Source organism: Somniosus microcephalus, chromosome 3 (genome assembly GCF_052327205.1).
Source record: "Somniosus microcephalus isolate GS21.2 chromosome 3, FLI_Smic_1.0, whole genome shotgun sequence".
Classification (NCBI taxonomy): Eukaryota; Metazoa; Chordata; class Chondrichthyes; order Squaliformes; family Somniosidae; genus Somniosus; species Somniosus microcephalus.
The window spans coordinates 226,430,839-226,456,283 of NC_140989.1; the positions used below are offsets into that span (position 1 = coordinate 226,430,839).

At 44.0% G+C, this 25,445-nt stretch overlaps 1 protein-coding gene across 15 annotated transcripts in view; it reads right to left on the minus strand.

Annotated features, from left to right (window-relative positions):
- ralgps2 (Ral GEF with PH domain and SH3 binding motif 2) overlaps positions 1 to 25,445 on the minus strand; it is a 911,087-nt gene that overhangs the window by 205,778 nt on the left and 679,864 nt on the right. Inside the window, exon 22 of one of the 15 annotated variants that reach the window (XM_085982221.1) lies at positions 9,600 to 9,713. The exons of the other annotated variants lie outside the window; for them this stretch is intronic. Coding sequence (XP_085838347.1) covers positions 9,615 to 9,713 — 99 coding nt within the window. The 3' untranslated portion in view covers positions 9,600 to 9,614. Of the gene's footprint in view, positions 1 to 9,599; positions 9,714 to 25,445 lie in introns of those variants that run through there. 15 annotated transcript variants of the gene reach the window in all.

Here is a 25,445-nt window from a genome sequence, read left to right on the forward strand (position 1 = left end):
TAGCAGACAGTCATCTTCATCAATTTGTAGCAGACAGTCATCTTCATCAATTTGTAGCAGACAGTGGTCTACATCAATTTGTAGCAGACAGTGGTCTACAGAACCAGAATGCCCACAATGACACTAACTAAGTAACCTCACACAAAGGGGATATGTGTGAAACCTTTGAATGGCAGCTGATGTCTATCCATTTCATAGAATCACTGCAGCCCTATAAGCATTCAACAAATACCCCAACAAGCCAAACATTCCTGGCAGATCACTCTGCCCACCAAGAAAATCACTGAAAAGAACATTATGTTGTGTCAACTAACCAGCTTGTAGTCACTTACTCAATGAATCAATGTCTGCATTCCTTCACACCAAATACTACAGACCCTTTGCCATACCTGAGCTTGGAATGGCTGAGCAACTAACAACTGGAAATGAGATAACTTTCATAAAATTCCCGTGAGTACGACTGAGCAAAGTCTTGGAAAGCAGTCAAAATATAATTGGAAAATGTCACAAGAAGAAAAGCAAATACAGACCCCCAAAAGGTAGTGTGAAAGGAAAAGGGATTTTTTTTTTTAGAAATTGTACCTTAATTTTAAACTGTGAAATAAATTCTGTACCAGCTTTAAACATCTGCACAATTTTGACATATGAAAAATCTAAGAGCAACATTGAGGCCCAAGTTATATATGGAAAATTTCCATCTTCTTTATGAAAAACGACTCCAGTATCAGATCTCCAGTAATTGATGAGAAATCCTTTAAGTCTTAACCTTGCACAGTTGATAATGCCAGTACACCGTGTGCATAGGCCAAAAGGTAAAGTTTGAAGGGGGAGGATTTAAAAAGTGGTGAGGAGATGCAGCCAGGCAAAGTGGCTGAGGGAGAGTTTCACAGTGTGGGCTAAGATAGCTGAAAGTTACCAGGAGCAGAGTGGAGGAAAGGACCATGGAAGCAGGGCTGGAAGAGGTTGCAGAGGCAGGAAGAGGCGAGGCTGTGGGACAGTTTGAAGATAAGGAGGAGGTTCTTAAAATAAATACGCTGAGGGACAAGCAGCCAATGGACGTTGGTAAGAATTGGGGTGATAGGTGAGTGAACTTATATGTGGGACAGCATTCGAGTGCAAAGTTTCGGATGAACTAGAGCTAATGTTGTTGAGCTTCAAAATCCTGTTTCTGCTGCGGGGGGTTGGGGGGGGGGGGGCGCACAGGGCAAGCCTGTTGCTCAACAAAGAAGGAAAGTTCAACGAATGAGGAAGAATCGTGGCAATTGAATATCCTTGAAATATGAGCGGAAAACCAAACATATTTTAACATTCAATCATAACAAATTTGACCAATTTTGCTTAAGCCTCAAAAGTATATAATATTATTACACAAGCTGCATTTACCTGCGCACCATCCCATAATAATTCTGTTTGTAAATCAAGTGTTATCAATTTTCAGCCTACGAAACAAGTAACTCATTATAACTCGTTGGAGACTCGCTGATTCAGGAAGCATACTGATCACCTTCAGAATTTTTTTTATTTCTATTCATATTTCGTATGTGGGCGTCGCTGGCAGAGCCAGCATTTATTGCCCATCCCTAATTGCCCTTGAGAAGGTGGTGGTGAGCCGCCTTCTTGAACCGCTGCAGTCCGTGTGGTGAAGGTACCCCCACAGTGCTGTTAGGGAGGGAGTTCCAGGATTTTGACCCAGTGACGATGAAGGATCAGCGATATACTTCTAAGTCAGGATGGTGTGTGACTTGGAGGTGGTGGTGTTCCCATGCGCCTGCTGCCCTTGTCCTTCTAGGTGGAAGAGGTCACGGGTTTGGGAGGTGCTGCTGAAGAAGCCTTGGCGAGTTGCTGTAGTGCATTCTGTAGATGGTATACACTGCAGCCACGGTACACCAGTGGTGGAGGGAGTGAATGTTTAAGGTGGTGGATGGGGCGCCAATCAAACGGGTTACTTTGTCCTGGATGGTGTCGAGCTTCTTGAGTGTTGGAGCTGCACTCATCGAGGCAAGTGGAGAGTATTCCTTCACACTCCTGACTTGTGCCTTGTAGATGGTGGAAAGACTTTGGGGAGTCAGGGGTGTTTCTTTAGTTCCTGAAGACTACTTACAGATTTTTCTTATTGTTTGAAACTAAAATGTTAGCAAGTTTGTGTGAGTATGAATGAGAGACAATTAGAATTGAAGAAAAAATTATTGGGAATTATGGATAATAGAAAAGAAAATGTTGTTAATATGGTTGAATGGAAAAAATCTTGAATTCGGTCTTTCTTCTGTTAAGCACGTTAGGTGTTTGTTTGTTGAAGTCTAAGATGCATTTTTCGACAGTGAATGGTGTGGTGTATGTAACCGTTCCACCTTTAAGAGAACTATTTTAAGAGTTGCACTACTTTATCTTGGCTGCTGTATACTGTAATACCGGTGGTGACCACACCGGTATATAAGTGCTGTGTAATGATTTATTGGGCAGTTCAGCCCTGACCTTCGACTAGTAAAGACCTGTTAAAATTTACTCTTGTGGTCTGTGTAGTAATTCTAACTATAACACACAGACTTAACAGTGGCAACGAGTACGATCTTACCCTGCGGCAGAGATACATCCAAGGCAGTTTAACGGGCGTTGAGAGGAGGCATCCGCCCTCATCATCCTGCTGAGAAAAGACGCGGGTTTGAAGAGCAAAGGAAGAATTCTGACACGAAGCCTTCCATCAGCAACAGGCAGTGATCATCCCTTCTATCACGGTGGTGGGTAAGCCGATCAGCGACGAGCAGCAAGTCGGCCACGTTGGCTGTGAAGTAGGGGAGGGAAAAACGGAGGATATAAGGGCGGAGAACTCGACCACGGCCGGGGAAAAGAGCCGGACAGAAGTCGGGGCCAGAGGCGTGGAGACTGGGGCAGCGTAGGGCACGGGAGCCGCGGTGAATGCAAACGCAGCCGGTGTAAAAGACCGGGCTGCAAGCGGGCTGGGAGACGCAACAGCGTCGAGAGAGAGCTCGACCGCGACCGGCGAAAAAGGCCGGGCAGCTACCGAGGCCGCGAGGCGCAGCGACCGGGACAGCGTAAGGCGCGGGAGAAAATTTTTTTTTAAAAACCGCGGAGAACTCAGCCGCAGCCGGGGGAAAGGACCGGACTGCAAGAGGGGCTGGGAGGCATGATTGGAGAACCGCTGGGGAGGGCGAACGCAGCAATACGGCAATCGCCATTACAGCCAGCGGGGGAGAAAGGCAAACGCGGGAAGCCGCCATTTTCGTAGGCGGGGGAAGAAGACAAGCGCGGGAAACCGCCATTTTAAAAAAAAAGAAAAAGAAAAATTTCTTTTTGTTTCTCAAGAAGATTGCGAGGATGCCTAAGCGTGGCAACATCAACGATTTCGATTCCGATGTTGAAGATTGGGCCACGTATGTAGAATGCATAGAGATTTATTGTAAGGCAAATAAAATATCAGATGAAGATAAAGCACTAACCTTACTAAACTCAATGGGTGCGAAGACATACGGGCTATTGAAGCATCTTCTATCACCAGCTAAACCGGCGGATCAGACTTTCGCTAATATTGTTGCTGTCCTGAGAAATCATTTGAACCCCACACCGCTGATGTTAGCGGAACGATTTAAATTTTATGCGAGAACGCAACTGAAAGAGGAAAGCAACGCGGAGTATTTAATTGAACTGCGTAAGCTAGCGAAATACTGTCAGTTTGGGGAAAGCCTGACAGAGGCACTGAGAGACAAATTCGTGTGTGGATTGTTGAAAGAAGGAACACAAAAGCGGCTGCTTGAAGAGAATGATCTTACACTTGATAAGGCTGTCACTATTGCAGCATCGCACGAAGCCGCAGCGAGAGGCACTGCGGAAATGCAGCTGAAGGCAGCGGTACTCGGCGTAGATCAAATGGCTTTGGGTACAACGAAATGTTATCATTGTGGAAAGACAACACACGATCAGAACCAATGCTGGTTTAAAAACCAGGAATGTAGAAAATGTGGCAAGCTTGGTCACATAGCTAAAGTATGCCGGTCAGGAAAGAAGACCAGCAACAAAAAGTCACCGCAGGAAAAGTGCAGAAAGGTACATAAGGTGGCTGAGAAGAGTTCGGATGAACAGAATTCGGATTCAGACTCCAACAGCAAGGAACTGGGTAGTCTGAGAATTCACAATGTGAGTAAGGAAGCTGACCTACAAACTATCTGGGTCACACTGCAGATAGCAGGAGTCCAAGTGAAGATGGAATTGGACACCGGATCGGCGTTGACGGTCATGAATAAGCAAGATTACAAAAGGTTATTCACACATATTCCCCTACGGGATACGGAGATAGTATTGCAGACATACACGGGGCAAAGAGTATACCCCATCGGAAAGATAAAAGTCAAGGTGATACACAAGGGCAAAGAACACCAAGGAATGGACTTATATGTACTACCTGAGGGAGGTCCACCACTTCTGGGACGGGAGTGGATCAGGAAAATAAATATGGACTGGCACTCCCTAAAAGCAATAACGGTAGATTCCGGAAAAAAAGATGTCAAACCTGAACGATTGTCCAGAATATTGGATGAGGCTAAAGAGGTGTTCCAACAGGGACTGGGAACACAGAGGAATTAAGGCAAAAATCAAGATTGCAGAACATGCAAACCCAAAATTTTTCAAAGCCAGACCGGTACCTTATGCGATATGACCTGCTGTGGAAGCTGAGCTGGAAGGGCTAGAACGTTCAGGAGTACTGTCTAAGGTGGACTGGAGTGAGTGGGCCACGCCCATTGTTCCCGTCATGAAGCGTTCATCGAGTAACAAGCCAGGGGAACCGGGGAAGGTCCGCATCTGTGGAGACTTCAAGATCACAGTTAATCCGGTGCTTCACACGGTGCAATATCTGCTTCCGCGGATTGAGGATATCTTTGCTTCATTGTCTGGTGGGAAACACTTCACCAAGATAGACCTGGCGCAAGCGTACTTACAGATGGAAGTTGAGGAAGAGTCGCGCCAGTATCTCACAATCAACACGCACAGAGGCTTGTATCGATATAATAGACTGGTTTTTGGAGTGGCTTCGGCTCCAGCAATTTGGCAGAGGGCCATGGAGCAGGTATTACAGGGAATTCCAAACACTCAATGTTACTTGGACGATATCCTGATTACAGGAGATGACGATGAGGAACACCTTGCAAATTTGAAACGGGTGCTCACCAAATTGAAGGAATATGGACTTCGAGTTAATCGCCAGAAATGTGAGTTCTTTCAGAAACGGATCTCGTACTGTGGTCATGTCATTGGCCAGGAGGGGCTGCACAAGTCACCTGACAAGATCGAAGCTGTTGTGAAGGCTCCCGCTCCGGAAAATGTATCCCAGTTGAGGTCGTTCCTAGGGTTGATTAACTATTACCATAAGTTTCTGCCAAATCTATCCACGGTGCTGCACCCGCTGAATGTTCTTTTGCAGAAAGAAGTACCATGGAAGTGGAGCGAGGACTGTAAGAAGGCCTTTCGCAAAAGCAAGGCATTGATCACCTCAGAGGAAGTGTTGGCTCATTTCAACCCAACGCTATCTATTCGTTTAGCTTGTGATGCTTCTCCTTATGGTATTGGAGCAGTACTCTCACACAAGTTGCCAAATGGCTTGGAAAGGCCAGTCGCATTTGCATCCAGATCATTGACCTCCGCTGAGCGCAACTATGCTCAGATAGATAGGGAGGCTCTCAGCTTGGTGTGGGGAGTAAAGAAGTTTAATCATTACCTGCAGGGCCAGAAGTTTACACTGCTGACAGACCACCAGCCGTTGGTATCCATATTCAACCCTAAAAAGGGCGTTCCCATTTTGACAGCGCAAAGGCTACAGAGGTGGTCCCTTTTCCTAGGGGCACACCAATATGACATAGAATACAAAGGATCAAAACAGCATGGGAATGCTGACGGTTTATCGCGCCTACCGTTGCCAACGGTAGAAGAGGCACCTACAGTGGACCCAGTGGAGATGTTCCAATCGACCATAGTGGAATGTCTACCGGTGACAAATTCTACCATTGAAAAGGAAACGCGAAATGACCTGACTCTCTCACGAGTCTACGATTTAACGGTGAAGGGATGGCCAGCACATGGCGAACCACTGTTGCCAGCATTCTCGCAAAGAAGAGAACAGTTGTCAGTGTGCCGAGGAACCTTGATGTGTGGATCCAGAGTGGTGATTCCACCCAAACTCCAGGATAAAGTGCTAAAGGAGCTTCACGAGGGGCATCTGGGTGGAGTGAAAATGAAGAACCTAGCCAGAGCGTTTGTGTGGTGGCCAGGAATCGATGGAAACATCGAAGAAATGACCAAGAGCTGTCTAGGATGCCAGAAGGTCCAAAACGCCCCACCACAAGCCCCTCTACATCCATGGGAGTGGCCCGCATCTCCATGGCAAAGGGTACATATCGACTTTGCTGGTCCATTTATGGACTCAATGTTCTTAATCGCGGTGGATGCACACTCCAAGTGGCCGGAGGTAATAAAGATGTCCTCCACCACCACGGAAAAAACCATCACAGTATTAAGGACCATATTTGCCAGGAATGGGCTGCCGGAACAGATCTGTTCTGATAATGGACCGCAATTTGTGTCCGAAGAATTCAGGAAGTTCTTAAAAAACAATGGGGTTAAGCACTACACGTCCGCCCCATACCATCCCACCACCAATGGATTAGCTGAAAGGTTTGTCCAGACCTTCAAGAAGGCCATAAAGGCCATGGGTAATGAAGACATAAATCTACAACATAAGGTAGATAACTTCTTGTTTGCGTACAGGAATGCAACACATGTGGTTACAAACCAAACTCCCGCCATGATGTTTTTCAATAGAAGACTAAGATGCCGGCTGGATTTGATCAAGCCAAACATCAGAAGGGACGTAGAGAACCGGCAATTTCAAGGCATGAATGAAAGGCCAACTAGAACCTTCCAGATAGGTCAACAAGTTTTGGCCCGAGACTACCGTACCGAGAAATAGCAGCCCGGAACTATTTGCACACGACTAGGACCGCTGATGTATACCGTGGACATTGGTGAAAGCATAATAAGGCGCCATGCTGACCAGATCATAGAGTCATCCGAAAAGGGACAACCTACACCACAACTCTATACGCCTAATGATGAAGCGGAGATACCCATAGTATCTACCTCCGATCCGGTGATACTGGAACCAGATGAACCCGACACTGGCATTCAAGCCGAATCGACCTTGCCAAAAGAACCTACTACACCACCGAAAACTACTACACCACCGAGGCGTTATCCGGACCGAGTCAGGAGGCCCCCTCAGAGACTGAATCTGTGAACTGTTTTTACATGAAGTTGTGTATATATGTTATGTTATGTTTAATGGGGAATATACTGTTAAGCTAAAAGGGGAGGATTGTGGTGTATGTAACCGTTCCACCTTTAAGAGAACTATTTTAAGAGTTGCACTACTTTATCTTGGCTGCTGTATACTGTAATACCGGTGGTGACCACACCGGTATATAAGTGCTGTGTAATGATTTATTGGGCAGTTCAGCCCTGACCTTCGACTAGTAAAGACCTGTTCAAATTTACTCTTGTGGTCTGTGTAGTAATTCTCACTATAACACACAGACTTAACAAATGGTCTGTTGGAACAAGAGTAAGAGAACTAATTGAAGCCTGAGGCAACAGTCAACTCCTTTAATCAGTTCAAGAAAGCGTAACTCAAGTTTGAGCCAGCTGGATTATTCAGGAGAATCATCAGTAGAATGCAACTGAGGCAGACATTGTTTTGCTATTTTTCTATTGCCTTATTAGTACACAAAACTGTTGTTTTAGACATTTACAACTGGTTCGTAAATAGAAATTCCTTTACAACAGGAGGGAAGTGATTGCTGGCCAGCCAATCAGAATCAATAATATATGCATTAAGATGCTATTCAAAAGGATCTGGACAAATTAAATAAGGCAAGGAATGGCAAAGGGGTTTTAATGCAGCTAAATTGAACTTAATGCACATTGGAAATGAAATATGCACAACGAATGGGTATATTTTGGATAGGAAAGAATAAGTACCGATATAAATGACCAAATCGCCTGCAGAGCACAATCATGCTCTTGGCTGTTGTGACCACAGAAACAATCTGTGAAATGCAGTAGTTAGGGTATGTATAATGTCCATTGTAATGCTGGAATGTTATTCTGGAATTTTGCTCCTGATGCTCACCTGCTCCCCGTCTCCCATCTGCTTTGCTGTACTGTGGTTGACCACTCTTCCAGCCAACATATCCCTGGACTCTCGAACTCCCTTCCAAAGTCCCTCCACCTTAGCTCTCACCCCATGTCTTCAAACTTGCTGTAAAACTTGTCTCTTCTCCTGCTCTTTCAGTCTGGTCCTCAAATTCCTTTCTACTCCCACCTATTTAGTACACATTCTTCCCCATCTGCTGAAGCGCTTTGAGATGTCTTTTCGGCGCGAGGAACACTACATGAATGCAAGTTGCTGTTTTACTTATAAAGTTCATGGAGCATATTAGAGAGCTTCGCTTTCTTGAAATTTTAATTATGGTTATTTCCTTTAGACGATTAAATAAATCAGGTACAGTCCATGATATATTTTGTGCAAGAAATGGACTGCAAGGGCTAAATAATCGTTTCTTCTCATATTTCCTTCAGTTCTAATGTGCTATTTTGAAAGAAAGTGCCGAGCCTATAGCAAGCCTTCAGTTTCGTTTTGATAAAAATCAGTTAAATTTCTTTTAAACTTTTGCTTTTTCCACAATGGGTGTCAGTTTTTTTTCTTTCTTTGGTAAATGAGGACTTGAGTGAACATTTCAGTTATATTTTGCATTCTGCCTTGGAGCTCATAAAATTTAGTTACTTGCAAGCTGAAGCCAGAATTCTGATACTTGGGTCATAGATATCCAGAGAACACCGACTAATCTCCTCTACTATACTCTGAATATTGATACATACTCACACTTTACATTAGCAGAGTTTGGATACAGATAGCATACTGTTAGACACTTAATACAGACTCACCGCTTCCACCCCCCACCCCATCAATCAGCATGCTTAATTCTTCTGGGAACATCAGATGCTCTTCCCTCACTCATCAGACTGCCAGGTAATATAGACACGACTGGCTCACCGAGACCGCCATAAGGATACACAAATACAACACCCGCAGTCCACCAGAAAACATGAATGCAAGCCACGAGACACACACGAAATTTTTAAAAAGTACAAAAAACATACTTCTGGTGTGCCTCTAACCAGAGAGACTAACTGATCAGCAACCAACAACCGAAGTAACAGGAAACATTTAGTGGAATATACAAAGCAGTTTTCCAGAGTGTGACTTTTATCATCATGTACATATATGCCGCTTTAAATTTTGTTATCCAAAGAAATTTGAAATGGGCCAGCTTGATGGCCTTTCTGAACAGATCCAAAACAACCCCACAGATAAACATCAGTATAGCCTTCATCTCTGCTAACCTGTTCAAATTAGTGGAAATCTAGAGACTTATCCGAGCACTGATACAATACTGAAAACCAGTTCTCCATTTCTTGAAAAGAATTAACTAAAGGTTCAAAATCTACCAACCAATGTGTGACTGTTCCTCATTATCTATTTGAGTTTTACTTTACTCTGTGGCCTGGTCTCTCCAAGACTCTTGGGTCTTTTGAACAATGGCCTGTCTGATATTCTCAGGTTGTTGGTCACCAGCTCTGTCCAATGCTTCCTAAAAGAATGGGGTGAAAAAGGAGGCATTGTCATTCAGCTCAGAAAAAAAGGATCTTCAGTAAATGTATTGATCTCTTGGTCAATTGATGGTCTCTGAAAACTTAGCATATCATGGATAATCGATCACACATTTGTGTCTGCTTCCCATTGGCTTGTTGTCAGCGATGTACATCCGACAGTTCTGGAAAAATGCCACAAAACAGTAGTTGGAAAATCTCTATGCTTTGTACAAGAGGTGTACAAGACAAAAACAATAACTAGAATTTATATGATAGCAAAATACTGCGGATGCTGGAAATCTGAAATAACAACAGAAAACGCTGGAAAAACTCAGCAGGCCAGGCAACATCCATGGAGAGAGAAACAGAGTTAACGTTTCAGGTCTGACAAAAGGTCTTCGACCTGAAACGTTAACTCTGTTTCTCTCTCCACGGATGTTGCCCGGCCTGCTGAGTTTTTCCAGCGTTTTCTGTTGTTATTGCTAGAATTTATATAGCGACTTTAAATGTAGTAAAATGTCTCAAGGCACCTCACATAGCAATTATCAAACAAAATTTGACACCAAGCCACAGGAGGAGATATTAGGACATGTGACCAAAAGCTGGCTCAAAGAGGTAGGTTTTAAGGAGGAGAGGTAGAAAGGTTTAGGGAGGGAATTTCAAAGCTTAGGGCCTAAGGAACTGAAGGCACAAAGAACTGAAGGCACAGCCGTCAATGGTGGAGCGAAGAAAATCGGGGATGCACAAGAGGCCAGAATTGGAGGAGGCTACAGAGATAGGGTGGGGCAAGGCCATTTGAAAACAAGGATGAGAATTTTAATATCGAGGCATTGTTGGACAGGGAGTCAATGTAGATCGGCGAGCACAGGGATGATGGGTGAACAGAACTTGGTGCGAGTTAGGACCCAGGCAGCAGAGTTTTGGATGAGCTCAAGTTTACAGATAGTGCAAAGTAGGCGCCCAGCCAGGAGAGCATTAGAACAGTCAAGTCTAGAGGTAACAATGGCGAGTATGAAGGTTTTAGCAGCAGAGGAGCAGAAGCAGGGGCGGAGACAGGCGATGTTACGGAGGTGGAAATAGGCGGACTTTGTGCTGGAGAGGATATGGGGTCAGAAGCTCAGCTCAAGGTCGGATAGGACACCAAGGTTGTGAACAGTCTGGTTCAGGCTCAAGACAATGGCCAGGGAGAGGGATGGAGTTGATGGCTAGGGAATGGAGTTTGTAGTGGGGACCGAAGATAATGGTTTCGGTCTTCCCAATATTTAATTGGAGGAAATTTTTTCCTCATCCAATACAACAGGACCATTTATTAAACTTTCATCTTTGTTTCCACAGATTTGTCTTGGTTTTCCTGGAAAGTAGCCGACTGAGCCTTTAAATTATGCTTACTAGCTAACCGTATCCAAGAAACTATTTCTTTTTTAGGTGTTACAAAAAGTAGCATTGGAGTCAAGCTACGTGAAACTATCTAAAGCCTCAATCCTTTAAGATAATTTCATGTTATGAGGGACATAGTTATTTTCTTACTAATAATCATTGTTTTGGTTTACATTGATACTCACTCCCTCCATCCCTCAACCTCAGGCACCAGCTTACGTGATTTTACCACACTTGTAACAAGCAGAATTTGGCATTTGAAATGTTTCATTGCTTATTTTGTTGGATACTCAGTGGTTGGGGATAGTTGAATCTATTTCATTCAAGAATAGCAGAAAAAGGGTTCATTTAAAAGAGGGAAATCCTGAAAACAGTGCGCCATTATTCAAGAAGTGGAGGTCTGTATAAAAAGTCCTGCATTTAGACATGGTACAGAAACAGAAGCTATTGAGTGATAAATCCAGTCACAGAGAATTTTGGTAAAGGAAAGTTGCAAGTTAGTTTAATAATTTTCTTAAGTTTTGGGTTATAGATTCTCACTATAAAAAATCATCCCCTAGCCTGAGCGAACAGTCTGTGTAGTCATTGATTCTGGTGTGGCCCACTCATAAGAAATAACTTCAGCTGGCAAATACGAGTTGGTTTTAACCACACGGCTGAATCTTATGCCTAACTGAGGTAGAGAGCCCACAGAGGAAGGAAAGGTAACAGATCCAGAAACACAATGCAGAGCACCCATTTGAATCGATCAGATTCATAACGGAATGTCAAAGTGCTGAACCTCATTGGAATTTGGCTTCATGGGCGTCAAAAAGTACCCTGGTACCTCACTTGAATAGCCATCCATTACGCATGAATGTTGAATGTGTGAATATTATCAGGCCGTTTGACAGTGAAGGGCATTACAGCCGAGTCTGATTGCTTTTTCACATGTGGGCATGATCCAGCTGAAGTTATTAAATAGCAATTAAGAGCAAGAGCCGTAGCTCTCATTTTATGCCACTCCCGCTCCAAGACAAATATTAGTGCTGTCCAGACCGAGATCAGCTAACTCAGCACAGGCTGGGAATGGAGGCTGGAATCCTCAATCCTGTTTTTTCCCCAGAACTACCCAAAATCAATTCTGGTCTTAAATGTAGGTGGACACATAATTTCCATCTGTACGCGATACCTGAGTTGACTAGTAACAACAGTTTAAAAACCATTGCTTTAATAAAGACATTGACGAACCCATGGGGAAAACATACAACTATATTAAACCCTGACAATAACATGCTGATATTAAGATTTAGAAAAGGACAAAACTTTAAAGGCCAGCTCTAATAGCTTTGGGATAGAGGGCTTTGGCAGTGTCTTCGTATTTTCAACAGTTTCTCTGTTGGATATTCATGAGGTCTCTGTAAGCTCCTCCAGCCCTACAACTCTCGAGATCTCTGTGCTCCTCCAATTCTGTCCTCCTGTGCATTCCCGATTTTCATCGCTCCATCATTGGCAGCCGTGTCTTCACTGAGAGCAGCAGAGGCAGAGCGGACCTGATCGGGGACCGGAGCGGAGGCAGGTAAATAAAGTGTGTGGTCGGAGCGGAGGCCTAAACTCACTGAGCGCAGCAGAGGCAGAGTATATTCGGTGAAATTAAAAAAATCAAACAGTGACATTACAGGACAACAAGTAGGCGATTGGTTGGTGAGTATTACAGCTTTTTTGCTCGCTAAGCTAGGGCAGTGGGTTAAATTAAGAGCTGGGCTAATATTAACTGATATTACTTTATTAAATTAATAACAAACGAAATTAACTAATTAAAACTAAAAATAATCAATTCAATAAAAACTTTAACTAATTAAATAAATAAAATAAGGTTAGATAGACATGGCAGGGCAGGTGGTGTCGTAACTGCAGCATGTAGGAGTTTGTGGAGACCAGTGAGATCCCGAGCAACCACAGCTTCAAATCAAAATACTATGCTTGTACATCTGCATTAGAGCACTTTTACACAATATAAGAGTGGGGGCTCCATATTCAACTGATAGGTCTGTGCCTTAATCTGCCCCTGTGTAGCATTGAAGTTCAGGGCAGCAGTAATGTGCACTACAACTGCTGTTGTATTGAAGAAATTTGACTGTCCCTGCATGCCTTCAAGGACCAGGTGGCACATCTTGGTCATAGCATCCCTGGTGAGGCTGAGTTTTCTCATGCCCAGGCAGCTGACTCTGCTGTGTGGATCGACTGCGTGGCACTGTAACTACTACAAGTTATTCCCTTAGCACTTCTGGGCCACCGTCTCCTCCAGCACCATCACAATGTACTTACCAATAGTTTTACATCCATATCATCAGGCAGAAAACCTCTATTATTCCATGTGATTGATAACTGCTGTGGTAACAGATTCTAGCTCAGGACTTCAATGCAGATCTAATGCCCATCTTCTGATTCATTGCATGGTTGGCAGAAGCTAGCAGCGCAATCCGGGCGGAATTGGCCGAGCCAGTGCACAAGATCGGGGAATTTTAAACGTACGTGAGTTACGCCTAAAACCACTTACGCTTCTGTTTTTCCGCGATCTTTTATGCTGGTTCAAGATTCAATTCGCCCGAGTCAGACCCTGTCCACAGACCCCAGGGTGAAATTGCGAGATTCCACCGACTGCGCTGGTTTAGGAAGGCTCTTCAAATTGCGTTCATTTTCTTAGGTGCACAGACACTAACAGGCACATTTTAAAAGCTTTTTCACATCAAAAAATGTTTAATTTACTAAGAAACTCACTAATGTACACAATGAAACCATCAATTGTTTTTTTAAGTCATTTTTAGTGATTTTAAATCAGGTTACTCACAGGTGGAGGACTCAACACCCTTATTAAAACACTTATTTTTGGTGATATACCCATTTTCAGCTATATTAATAAAACTGCACCAGGTTACCGCTCTTACTACAACAAGGAATACTTTGTAATGAAAAGAAATAATTACTTTTTATTATGCTGGAAGGTTTTACGCTTGTAATTATGCAAATGAATTTTAGCGGAAACTTAAAGTATATCCCAACCAGCACAATTTCAAGTGCTTTTTGGATGCAATTTCCCAATTGCGCCCGAAGTGGGAACTCTGCCCCAATAACCTGTAAGTTATTGGCCAAATATGGACTTGTTTGTATGCTGGAATTAATTTCTTGCAAATGGCAAAGGATTACACAACAGGCACATTTTGATAAATTGCCAATAACATTATAAATGTAATAAAACAAAATGCTTTAATGGAAAACATATTGAGTATGCTATGATGTATTGCATTCTTAATTTGCATTGTTCAGACAATCCTTAGTCATTATGGGAATATGCATCCTTTTTGTGTTGTGATGCGATTTCTTTTAGGAGCTGTTAATACACACTTCTGGCTTTTCCCAAGAAATTTAAGGATTTGCAAAAAAAGCATAGAAAGGCAGAGAAAAGTACTTGCATGAGGAAAGACAAGGGGAAAGGAAATCAAAGGGAAAGTTTCAGCCTTGGCTCAATGGTAGCACTCCGGGTCAGATGGTTGTGCTTTCAAAACCTACTCGAGACTTCAGCTTATTATCCAAGCTGACATCAGTCATCATCACTGCCCCATGCCCCACACAACCCCTCCACCCTTGCAAACTATCGCCCATCTCCAACCTACCTTTCTTCTACAAAATCCTAGAACATGTTGTCACATCTGAAATCCATGTCCATCTCTCCTGTAATTACCTGTTCAACCTCTCCAATCAGGTTTCCACCTTCAGAACTAAAATGGCCCTAAGCAAAGTCACCAACGACATTCTCTGTGATTGTGGTGCAGTATCTGTTCTCAAATTCTCTGACGCCTCTGACCTAGTTGGCCATACTAATTAGCCTGCTAATGGTTCTCCTCTGTTGTTCAGCTTGATGACACTGCTCTTGCTTGGTGCCACTCTTACCTATCTGACTGTGGCCAGAGCATCTCCAGCAATGGCTTATCGCCGATACCACCAGAATCCACCAAAGATCTTTCCTTGGCCTACTCCTCTTCCTCATTAGCAGGGTTGTAACAAGCAGACAATAGGTAGCTGTATTGGGCCAGATCGGAGAAAAAAACAATGGTGTTAATGGGGCCATAGGAAACAAGCGACAGGGAGCAATATCGGGCAGGGTCAGGGTGGGCCAATGATAATAGGTGGAAGGAAAGCAAAAGACTGAGTGATATTGTACTTAGGCCAGGGCAGTGGGTAGGAAAGTAATATCAATTTGGAGTCAATGGAGCTAGTGGAAAAGTTTTACTGACATCAAAGAAACAAAGAAATGACAGGCATTTGTATAGCATCTTTCACAACCTCAGGTCACTGTTGTAAAGTAGGATATAAAAATTATATATTGAAGTAGAAGCTGCAACATAAGTTATCTACATGTTCAACAGTAAATAAGAAATTGTCAAAAAATGCACCAAAAGCAGGCCGAAGTTGGGGCCCACAGATTCAGGGGGTGAGAGCACAGTGAAGTAGGTAATTTTGTTGGGGAGGCAAATTAAAAATAATTTGAAACTCAAAGCAGAGGCTCCTGATAATTTTAATGTGTAAAATCTATAAATACATGGGCCCGGAATTTGCGGTGAAGCAACAGCAATTGCCGTTGACCTCGAAGAAAACTGCCTACAAAGATTGTGATCTCAAGCTTTCTCAACGTTAAATTGATTGTAGCACCATCAAAAAGGATCCTGAGTGTAGAGCAGCAGTGATGTCATCAAGTTGTCTCAGCAGCCAACCACATTGAAGAATTCCCACAGACAGCAAACCAGGAAATAAAAAGCACTGATTCAATTCACTTTTTTTTTAAATTACAGAGGGTGAAATAAAGATTGGAACATACACACAGGGTTATGGTAGAAGCTGAAATATCGGGCTGGAAATTGCAGTCGGAGGCTTCCCACAGGCGAATGCCTCTGATCCGCAAGGAAAGTACACACCTACCTGGTGCTTCCGTATCTTCAGACTCTTGCGATCCTGAGCCTGCAGTTGTACACCTGCGTAAAGGCCCACGTATCGCGGGGCACATGTGGTTCGCAAGCATCCCTGGGATCACGTGGGCCAACCCAACCAATCACAAAGGGGATTCCCATTATGATTAAGGGGATTCCATTTACATGCGGAATCCCCATAAGCATAATAGAAATCACATTCAAAATACATTTTTTCTCCACTTAAATAAAAATAAATCATCACGTTAAAAATTAATTAAAATACAATGTGATTAAACATTTAAAACAAAAATGTAATTTTTAGAAAAATAAATTTAAACATTTTTAAAGGGGACAAAAATAATTGAAACTCATTTTAAAGGTTTTTGAAAGTTTAAATGATTTAAAAAATGTTATTTTAATATTTATTTAAACCCTTACACTGGTAAAAGGCCTAATGCCTGCTTTTACCAGGCATAAGAGTTTTGTGGGCATTCGCTGGGCAGTAGTTGGGCAAATAGCCCAACCCTGTTCCAATGAAAGTCCATTTTCTGTGGATGGGTACAATCTCTCAAGCTGAAACTCGACAGATTGTAAGTTCTGGTTTTCGCGCATGCGCATGCCCAGAACTTGCGGGGTACCTACGACTGTGTACGATGTGCGTACACGGTCATAGGCCCTGGAACGTAAGAACATAAGAAATAGGAGCAGGAGTAGGTCATTTCGCCCTTCAAGCCTGCTCCACCATTCAATGAGATCATGGCTGATCTTCTGCCTCAACTCCATTCACCAGCCCTATCACCATATCGACTTCTGATTTGAATATACCCAATGACTGAGCCTCCACAGCCCTCTGGGGTAGAGAATTCCAAAGATTCACCACCCTCTGTGTGAAGAAATTTCTTCTCATCTCAGTCCTGAATGGCCTACCCTTTATCCTGAGGCTGTGGCCCCTGGTTCTAGACTCCCCAGCTAAGGGAAACATTCTCCCAGCATTCACCCTATCAAGCCCTGTAATAATTTTGTATGCTTCAATGAGATCCCCTCTCATTCTTCTGAATTCAAGAGAATACAGGCCTAGTTTACTCAATCTCTTCTTATACGACAGTCCCGCCATCCCAGGAATCAATCTCGGGAACCTTCGTTGCACTCCCTCTATGGCAAGTATATCCTTCCTTAGGTAAGGAGACCAAAATTGTACACAGTATTCCAAGTGTGGTCTCACCAAAGCCCTATATAATTGGAGTCAGACTTCTTTACCCCTGTACTCAAATCCTCTTGTAATGAAGGCCAGCATATCATTTGCCTTCCTAATGGCTTGCTGCACCTGCACATTCACTTTCAGCGACTCATATACAAGGACACCCAGGTTCCTTTGAGCATCTGCATTCCCCAATCTTTCACCATTTAGGAAATACTCCGCCTTTCTGTTTTTTCTACCAAAGTGGATAACTTCACATTTATCCACATTAAATTCCATCTGCCATGTTCTCGCCCACTCACTGAGCCTGTCGAGATCCCCCTGAAGCCTCTTCACATCCTCTTCGCAACTGACACTGCCACCTAACTTTGTGTCATCAGCAAATTTGGAAATGTTACATTTAGTCCCCTCATCCAAATCATTGATATAGATTGTGAATAGCTGGGGCCCAAGCACCGATCCTTGTGGTACCCCACTAGTCACAGCTTGCCATCCTGAAAAAGACGCGTTTATCCCTACTCTTTGTTTTCTGTCTGTTAACCAATTCTCAATCCATGCTAGTATATTACCCCCAATTCCATGTGCCCTAATTTTGTTCACAAACATCTTGTGTGGGACCTTATCGAAGGTCTTCTGAAAATCCAGGTACACCACATCTACCAGTTCCCCTTTGTCTACTCCACTAGTTACATCCTCAAAGAACTCCAATTGGTTTGTCAAACAGGACTTCCCTTTCATAAATCCATGTTGACTCTGCCCAATCTTACTATTAGTTTCTAAATGCCCAGTTATTGCATCCTTTATAATAGATTCCAGCATTTTCCCAACTACTGATGTGAGGCTAACAGGTCTGTAGTTCCCTGTTTTCTCTCTCCCTCCTTTCTTAAGTTACATTTGCTATCCTCCAATCTGCAGGAACCTTTCTAGAATCTGTAGAATTTTGGAAGATGACAACCAATGCGTTCACTATTCCAATGGCCACCTCTTTCAAAACCCTAGGATGTAGGTCATCCGGTCCTTGGGATTTGTTGACTTTTAGTCCCATTAATTTTGCTAGTACTGTTTTTTTTACAAATAATAATTTCTTTAAGTTCCTCATTCTCATCACACCCTTGGTTTTCTTGTATTTCTGGGAGGTTTTTTGTGTCTTCCTCCGAGAAGACAGAAACAAAGTACTTATTTAATTTCCCTGCCATTTCCTCATTCCCCATTATAAATTCTCCCGTCTCTGACTGTGAAGGACCTACATTTACCTTCGCCAGTCTTTTCCTTTTCACATACTTATAGAAGCTTTTACAATCCGTTATTATATTTTTCACTAGTTTGTGCTCATATTCCATTTTTCCTTTCTTTATCAATTTCTTGGTCCCCCTTTGCTGATTTCTAAAAAGATCCCAATCCTCAGGCTGACTGCTTTTTCTGGCAACTTTATAAGCTTCCTCCTTTGACTTAATACTAGCTTTAATTTCTTTTGTTAGCCATGGTTGGATCACTTTTCCTTTTGGGTTTTTATGCCCTAGAGGAATATATGTTTGTCGCAAATTATGTATTATTTCCTTGAATGTTAGCCACGCATTCATCTGGTCCACCTTCATACCTTTTAGTATAGTCTCCCAATCTACCATGACCAACTTGTCCCTCATACCCTTGTAGTTTCCTCTGTTTAGATTGAAGACCTTAGTTTCAGATTGGACTGCATCACTCTCAAACTTAATGGCCCAGAAATTCGGGTCTCCATGGGTGAGTACGCACGGGGTACTCACCCGTGGGCCGAATGGAAGTGCCGGTTTTCTGCATGCACGGGAAACCAGCACTTCCGATCCTCTGAACGAAGGGGTTCAGAGGTCGAATGCGCGTGCAGGAGAGGCTGCGCATGCGCATCGAACTTAGGGTTTTTTGCAGGTTTTCCCGGGATCGTAAGCCTGCAGGATTTAGAAATGTAAAAAGCAGGCGTAAGGCTTGCTTTTTACAAGTTAAGTGGTCAATTAATTAAAATTAAAACATTTTTCCACAGTTTATTATTTTTAAATACTTTAAAGCAAGGTAAGTTTATTTTTAGCCCCGTCAGAATATAAAATTATTTTTTCAAAAGTTTAAATTATCATTTAAAATAGTTATTTAATGTAATTTATAGTTTATTTAAAAAGTGTGATTTAAAAAAAAAATTATTTGAAGGTTTACTACTATTTTGGGGCCGTAGTATTTATAAGTCTTGACAGGTCTTCCTGTCAGACTTATGAATGGGCTTTTCCCTCCTCCGATTGGCTGCCCATGGCCCACGTGATCCCAGGGGACGCATCGAACTAACTGCGCCCCTGGGATACGCAAGCACTGCGCACCGGCAGCTGGGCCAGGCCCCAGATCGGAATTCCACAGGGCCCTACAGCTCAACTGCCGGCGCGCAAGGTAAGTGCAGGTCGGGGGCTTACACCCGCAGGAAGCCCCCAACCCGAATTTCTGGGCCAATGTAAAATTCAATCATATTATGGTCACTTGTCCCTAAAGGCCCCTTTACCACAAGATTATTGATTAGCCTTTTCTCATTACACAGTACCAGAATAGCCTGTTCCCTGGTTCGTTCCTCCACATACTGATCCAGGAAACCATCTCGTATGCATTCCAAGAATTCGTCCTCCACACCATTTGGGTAATTTGATTTGCCCAGTCAATATGTAGATTAAAGTTCCCCATGATTACTGTGTTGCCCTTCTTACATGCACTTCTAATCTCTTGATTGATACTGTGCCCTACATTACCATTACTGTTTGGTGGCCTATACACAATGCCCACCAATGTTTTCCACCCTTTGCTGTTTCTTAGCTCCACCCAAACTGATTCCAGTTCTACCTCACGATCTGCCGAGCCAAGATCTTTTATCTCCACCGTACCGATCTCATCCCTTATTAACAGCGCTACGCCACCTCCTTTTCCTTTTTGTCTGTCCTTCCTAAATGTTGAGTACCCTGGAACATTCAGTTCCCAGCTTTGGTTACCCTGCAACCATGTCTCTGTAATGGCAATTACATCATACCCATTTACTTCTATTAGTGCCATTAATTCATCCAACTTGTTGCGAATGCTACGTGCATTTAGATAAAATGCCTTCAACTTTGCCTGTTTAATATTTTTCTGCACTTTGTCCCTCTTTGCTGTTGGCCTTTGTTTCTGCTCCCTACTAGTTTTGCTTACTACTTTTCTAACTTGCATTTCCAGCTTTGTTTCTCTCTGTTCTGGGCCCCGTACAAACTAGTTTAAATCCTTCCCAACAGCACTAGCAAACCCCCCTGCAAGGATGTTGGTCCCATTTCTGCCGAGGTGTAACCCGTCAAGCTGGTACAGGTCCCACCTTCCCCAGAATCGGTCCCAATGCCTCAGGAATTTAAATCCCTCCCTCCTACACCATCTCTCCAGCTACGCATTCATCTGGTCTATTCTCCTATTTCTGCTCTCGCTAGCATGTGGCACTGGGAGTAATCCTGAGATTACAACCTTTGAGGTCCTTTTTAATTTATTTCCTAGCTCCCTACATTCTGCTTGCAGGACCTCATCCCTCTTTCTACCTATGTCGTTGGTACCAATATGGACCACGACCTCTGGCTGTTCACCCTCCCCCTTCAGAATGTCCTGCAGCCGCTCAGTGACATCCTTGACCCTGGCACCAGGGAGGCAACGTACCATCCTGGAGTCACATCTGCGGCCACAGAAACATTCCCCTTATGATAGAATCCCCCATTGCTATTGCTCTCCCACTCTTTCCTCCCCTCCTGTGCAGCTGAACCACTTGTAGTGCCACGGACTTGGCTCTTGCTGCATTCCCCCGAGAAACCATCTCCCCCAGCAGTATCCAAAACAGAAAATCTGTCGGAGAGGGAGATAGACCCAGGGTACTCCTGCACTACCTTCCTAGTTCTTTTACTCTGTCTGGCGGTAACCCATTCCCTGTCTGCCTGTGCACTCTTTACCTGCGGTGTGACCACCTCATTAAACGTGCTATCCACAAAGATCTCAGCCTCGCGGATGCTCCAGTGACTCCAGCCGCAGCTCCAGCTCCGAAATGCAGATTTCGAGTAGCTGCAGCTGGAGACATTTCCGCACATGTGTTTGCCCTGGACACTGAAAGTGTCCCTGACTTCCCACATAGCACAGGAGGAGCACTCCATGCTGCTGAGCTGCCCTGCCATGTCCTACCCTTAATTTACTTCCTTTACTGCCTTTAAATGAAAGAATATTAAATGCACTAGGGACCTTACTTCACTTTAAACACTACTTACTCTAAACTAGAGACCTTAGTTTTACTTTAACGACTGGACTGTAGAAATACTCACCAGTTCCTACTTACCAATGGAAAATCTGGGCCATCATAAACAAACGTTAAAAAAGTATTTTTTTATTATTTAAAAAATCTAGTAATTTTCTATCATAATGGAGAAATTTAGCATTCCACAAATATTTTAAAAAATTAATTTTCAGGGCCAGAACGGTTGTTCAGCAGTCAATACGCTGTTAAACCCTAGTTACAGCTATTCCAACAAGGCTTAACTTTTAATGGGGCATTTAACAGTGTAATTCAACCGGAAAAGCTTACGTTTTCGTCAGTTCAACTGATTTCACTTATTGGCAGCCATAGGGAGCTCCACAGCGCAGCCTGTGGTGGAACAGGGAATGACTGACCGCAATTTCAGGATTTCCGCGTTCAGCTGCACATGCGCTAAATCCTGAAGATACGGTCAGTTTCAGAGGGATAATGACAGCGAACCCTGACAGATCACCATCATTACCATTGCAAAATCTGGGCCAATGTACGTGAGAAAGTTAACCGATTTAAAAAAAATTAGGTGCTAGGTTTGATTTGATATAGCGTTTGGAGCTGGCGTAGGTGAGAGATAGAAGACAGCAGTGCGACAGCTCTACCAGCAGTGGGCTGCCTGTAAGTACACTGTGACAGGATGAGAAATATTTAAATCCGAACAGAGGATTTTCCCATTATAAATTTTCATGGAGATTTTCTGAGTGTTTTAAACTTGATTTTGGACACGAGAAATTTCAGTTACTGAGGAAAAAATGGGAGATTACTTTTTTTGTTCAGAAAGCTATTTGAGTGACTTGTAGATAAAAGATAATACATCTCCACATAAAGGAGTTACAGGGAACCATTACAGATCAGTGATCAGATTAATATTAGAAATCCTGTCACAACACCATCTACGCGTGTTACAGGTAAGTGCGGATAATATTACATCAGAATTATCAGCTGTAAATGTTTACGTAATAGCTTCAAATAGCTTTTGGACTTCACTCGCCTGCTTTGGACAACGATTCGTGCCAGTATCATCTTGCTTATGTCAGCTTTGTCCTTCCATGGGACCTCTGACTTTGACCCTCGTCTCCCTACTATTGTCTCCAACCTAGTCCCTGCTACCAGGAAATATGTAGCCCATTAATTACTACATTTAAACAGGCCTATGTAGCCTGAGCTTTTCCTGTGCCCATTAGTGTGCGCAATTTGGCTGCTGCTCCAGACCTGAGCCATTCAATACTTTTCCACTTTTTCCCCTTTTCCTTTTCTCTCTATCCCTCCCTGACCGCTCTCTCCTGTCATCATGCCTGCTTTCATCTCTCCTCTCTTGGATACTCGGCCCTTCCAAATCCCTACCCCAACCCTTCATTACTCTTCGACCTTCCTACTTTCCTGCCGTCGTCCCAGGCTTGACTCCCTCTTAGATAAGCCTCTCTTGGCATCCTCCGAAGGGCCCATCGAGGCACTCATCACTGCCTCCTTACGAGCAGCAACTCCAACTGTCCTAACCTACTCTCTCGCCGACCTTCCCGCCCAGCGTGTCCATGGGGGGAGGGCAAATCTTGACAATCTCCTCCCCATCCAACTCATCCTCCCCAGCGCTGACCCTGTGGACACTGGCAGTGGGGCAGCCATCACCGACCATCTCCACATCTCCTTCCAGAACAAGGCCCTTGCCATCCATGAGCTTATCGTGGATGATTGCATTGATATCAGGGCCCTTACGGAAACTTGGTTGAGGGATTGACACCTTATCCTTAAATGAAGCCTACTCGCCTGGCTATACCTTCTGCCACTTGCCCCGCTCAGACTGCCGTGGTGGGGGTGTGGCTCTCATCACCAAATCACATCTCGGTCTGTCCCCCTACTCCTCCGGTACTTTCTCCTCCTTTCAGCATCTCACCTTATTCCACCCCTCTCACCTCTCATTTAAAATTCTCGTTCTCTACCGCCCACCCAAGTACAATAAAAATGTTATTACCGAGATATCTTGACTGCTTTCCTCCCTCAACCTCTGCACCAAACGACTTCTCATCCTTGATGATTTCAATCTCCATCTCAATTCATCATGCTCTCTCTCCTCTGAGTTCACTAGACTCCCATCCTCCCTTAATCTCTCCCTCCATGTAAACGCTCCAACCCATATTCACGGCCACCTCCTCGACCTTGCCATCTCTCGTGGCCTTGCTACTTCCATTGTGTCAATTGCAGATGAAGCCATCTCTGACCACTTTTTCGTATAGCTCTCCACCCACATCCCCCTTCCACCCTCCCCCAACCCGACTTCTGTGTACGCCCCTGGAAAAAACTCTCTCCTAACTCTCTTACAATTGCACTTATGAAATCCCAACTGTCCAGCCTTTGGCCCTCCATTCACCATGACATTTCTGCAGCTACTGATCTGCTCAACCACACCCTCACCACCACCTTTGATGCCCTAGTCCCTATTAAAACAATTACTCTCTCACCCTGGCCGTTCCCCCGGTATGGCCCTCTTCTTTGCTCCCTTAAGTCCAAGGGACACAGACTTGAACGGATACGGCGGACAACTGGTTTAGCCATTCACCGCCAGATCTGGCTGGACCACTTAAAGCACTATCGGGTCCTGCTCTCGATTACCAAAATTGCTCACATTTCCAGAATCATTCTGGAATGCAAAGATAAACCCCAGCTTCTATTCTCCACTGCTAACAGTCTTCTTAAACCCCTCTCCCCTCCACCCTCACCTCCGACAAGTGTGAGGAGTTCATGGACTTCTTTTATCTGTAAGATTGAGACCATCTGTTCAGCTGACTCTGCCACTTCCCCTCCTTCCCCTAGCCCACCGGGCTAAACTTCCTCTAAGGTTCCCCCCTGCCCTAGCCCTGAACTCACATCTTTCTCCAGTTTCTCTCCGATCTCCCCTCATGACCTCTCTGCACTGATCTTGTCCATGAGACCCACTTCCTGCTCCCTCGACCCTACTCCCACCAAACTGCTAACCAGCCAACCTCCTTTTCTGGTGCCCATGTAAGCTGACATTGTTAACGGTTCTCTCTTCTCAGGTACTGTCCCCCTCTTCCTCAAATCTGCCGTCATCACCCCTCTCCTCAAAAAATGAACGCTTGACCCCTCCGTCCTTGCAAAATACCGCCCCATCTCCAACCTCCCTTTCCTCTCCAAAGTTCTTGAACGCGTTGTGCCCAGCTTTCCCGCAACTCCATGTTTGAATCCCTCCAATCAGGTTTTGGCCCTTGCTACAGAAGCGAAACGGCTCTCATCAATGTCACAAATGAAATCCTTTGTGACTGTGACAAAGGTAAACTATCCCTCATAAAATAACAGAAAATACTGGAAATACTCAGCAGGTCAGGCAGCATCCGTGGAGAGAGAAACAGAGTTAACGTTTCAGGTCTGGGACCCTTCATCAGAACTGGAAAAAGCTGGAGATATAATAGATATTAAGCAGGTGCAGAGACAGGGGGGGGGGGGGGGGAAGAAATTGAAAGAACACCCTGTACTTTTGTAAGAGGCAGGAAGGATAAAATGTTGCAAATGGGAATGACAAAAATCATACAGCATGAAAAATGGGGGCAGGGATAATTATCTGAAATTGTTGAACTCAATGTTGAGTCCGGCAGGCTGCAAAGTGCCCAATCGAAAGATGAGGTGCTGTTCCTCGAGCTTACGTTGAGCTTCATTAGAACAATGTAAGAGGCCGAGGACAGAGAAATCAGAGTGGGAGTGAAGCGGTCAATTAAAGTGACAGGCGACCGGAAGCACAGGATCACCCTTACGGACTGAACGGAGGTGTTCCGCAAAGCGGTCGCCCAATCTGCATTTGGTCTCCCCAATGTAGAGGAGACCGCATCGTGAGCAGCGAATACAGTATACTAAATTGTAAGAAGTACAAGTAAATCGCTGTTTCACCTGG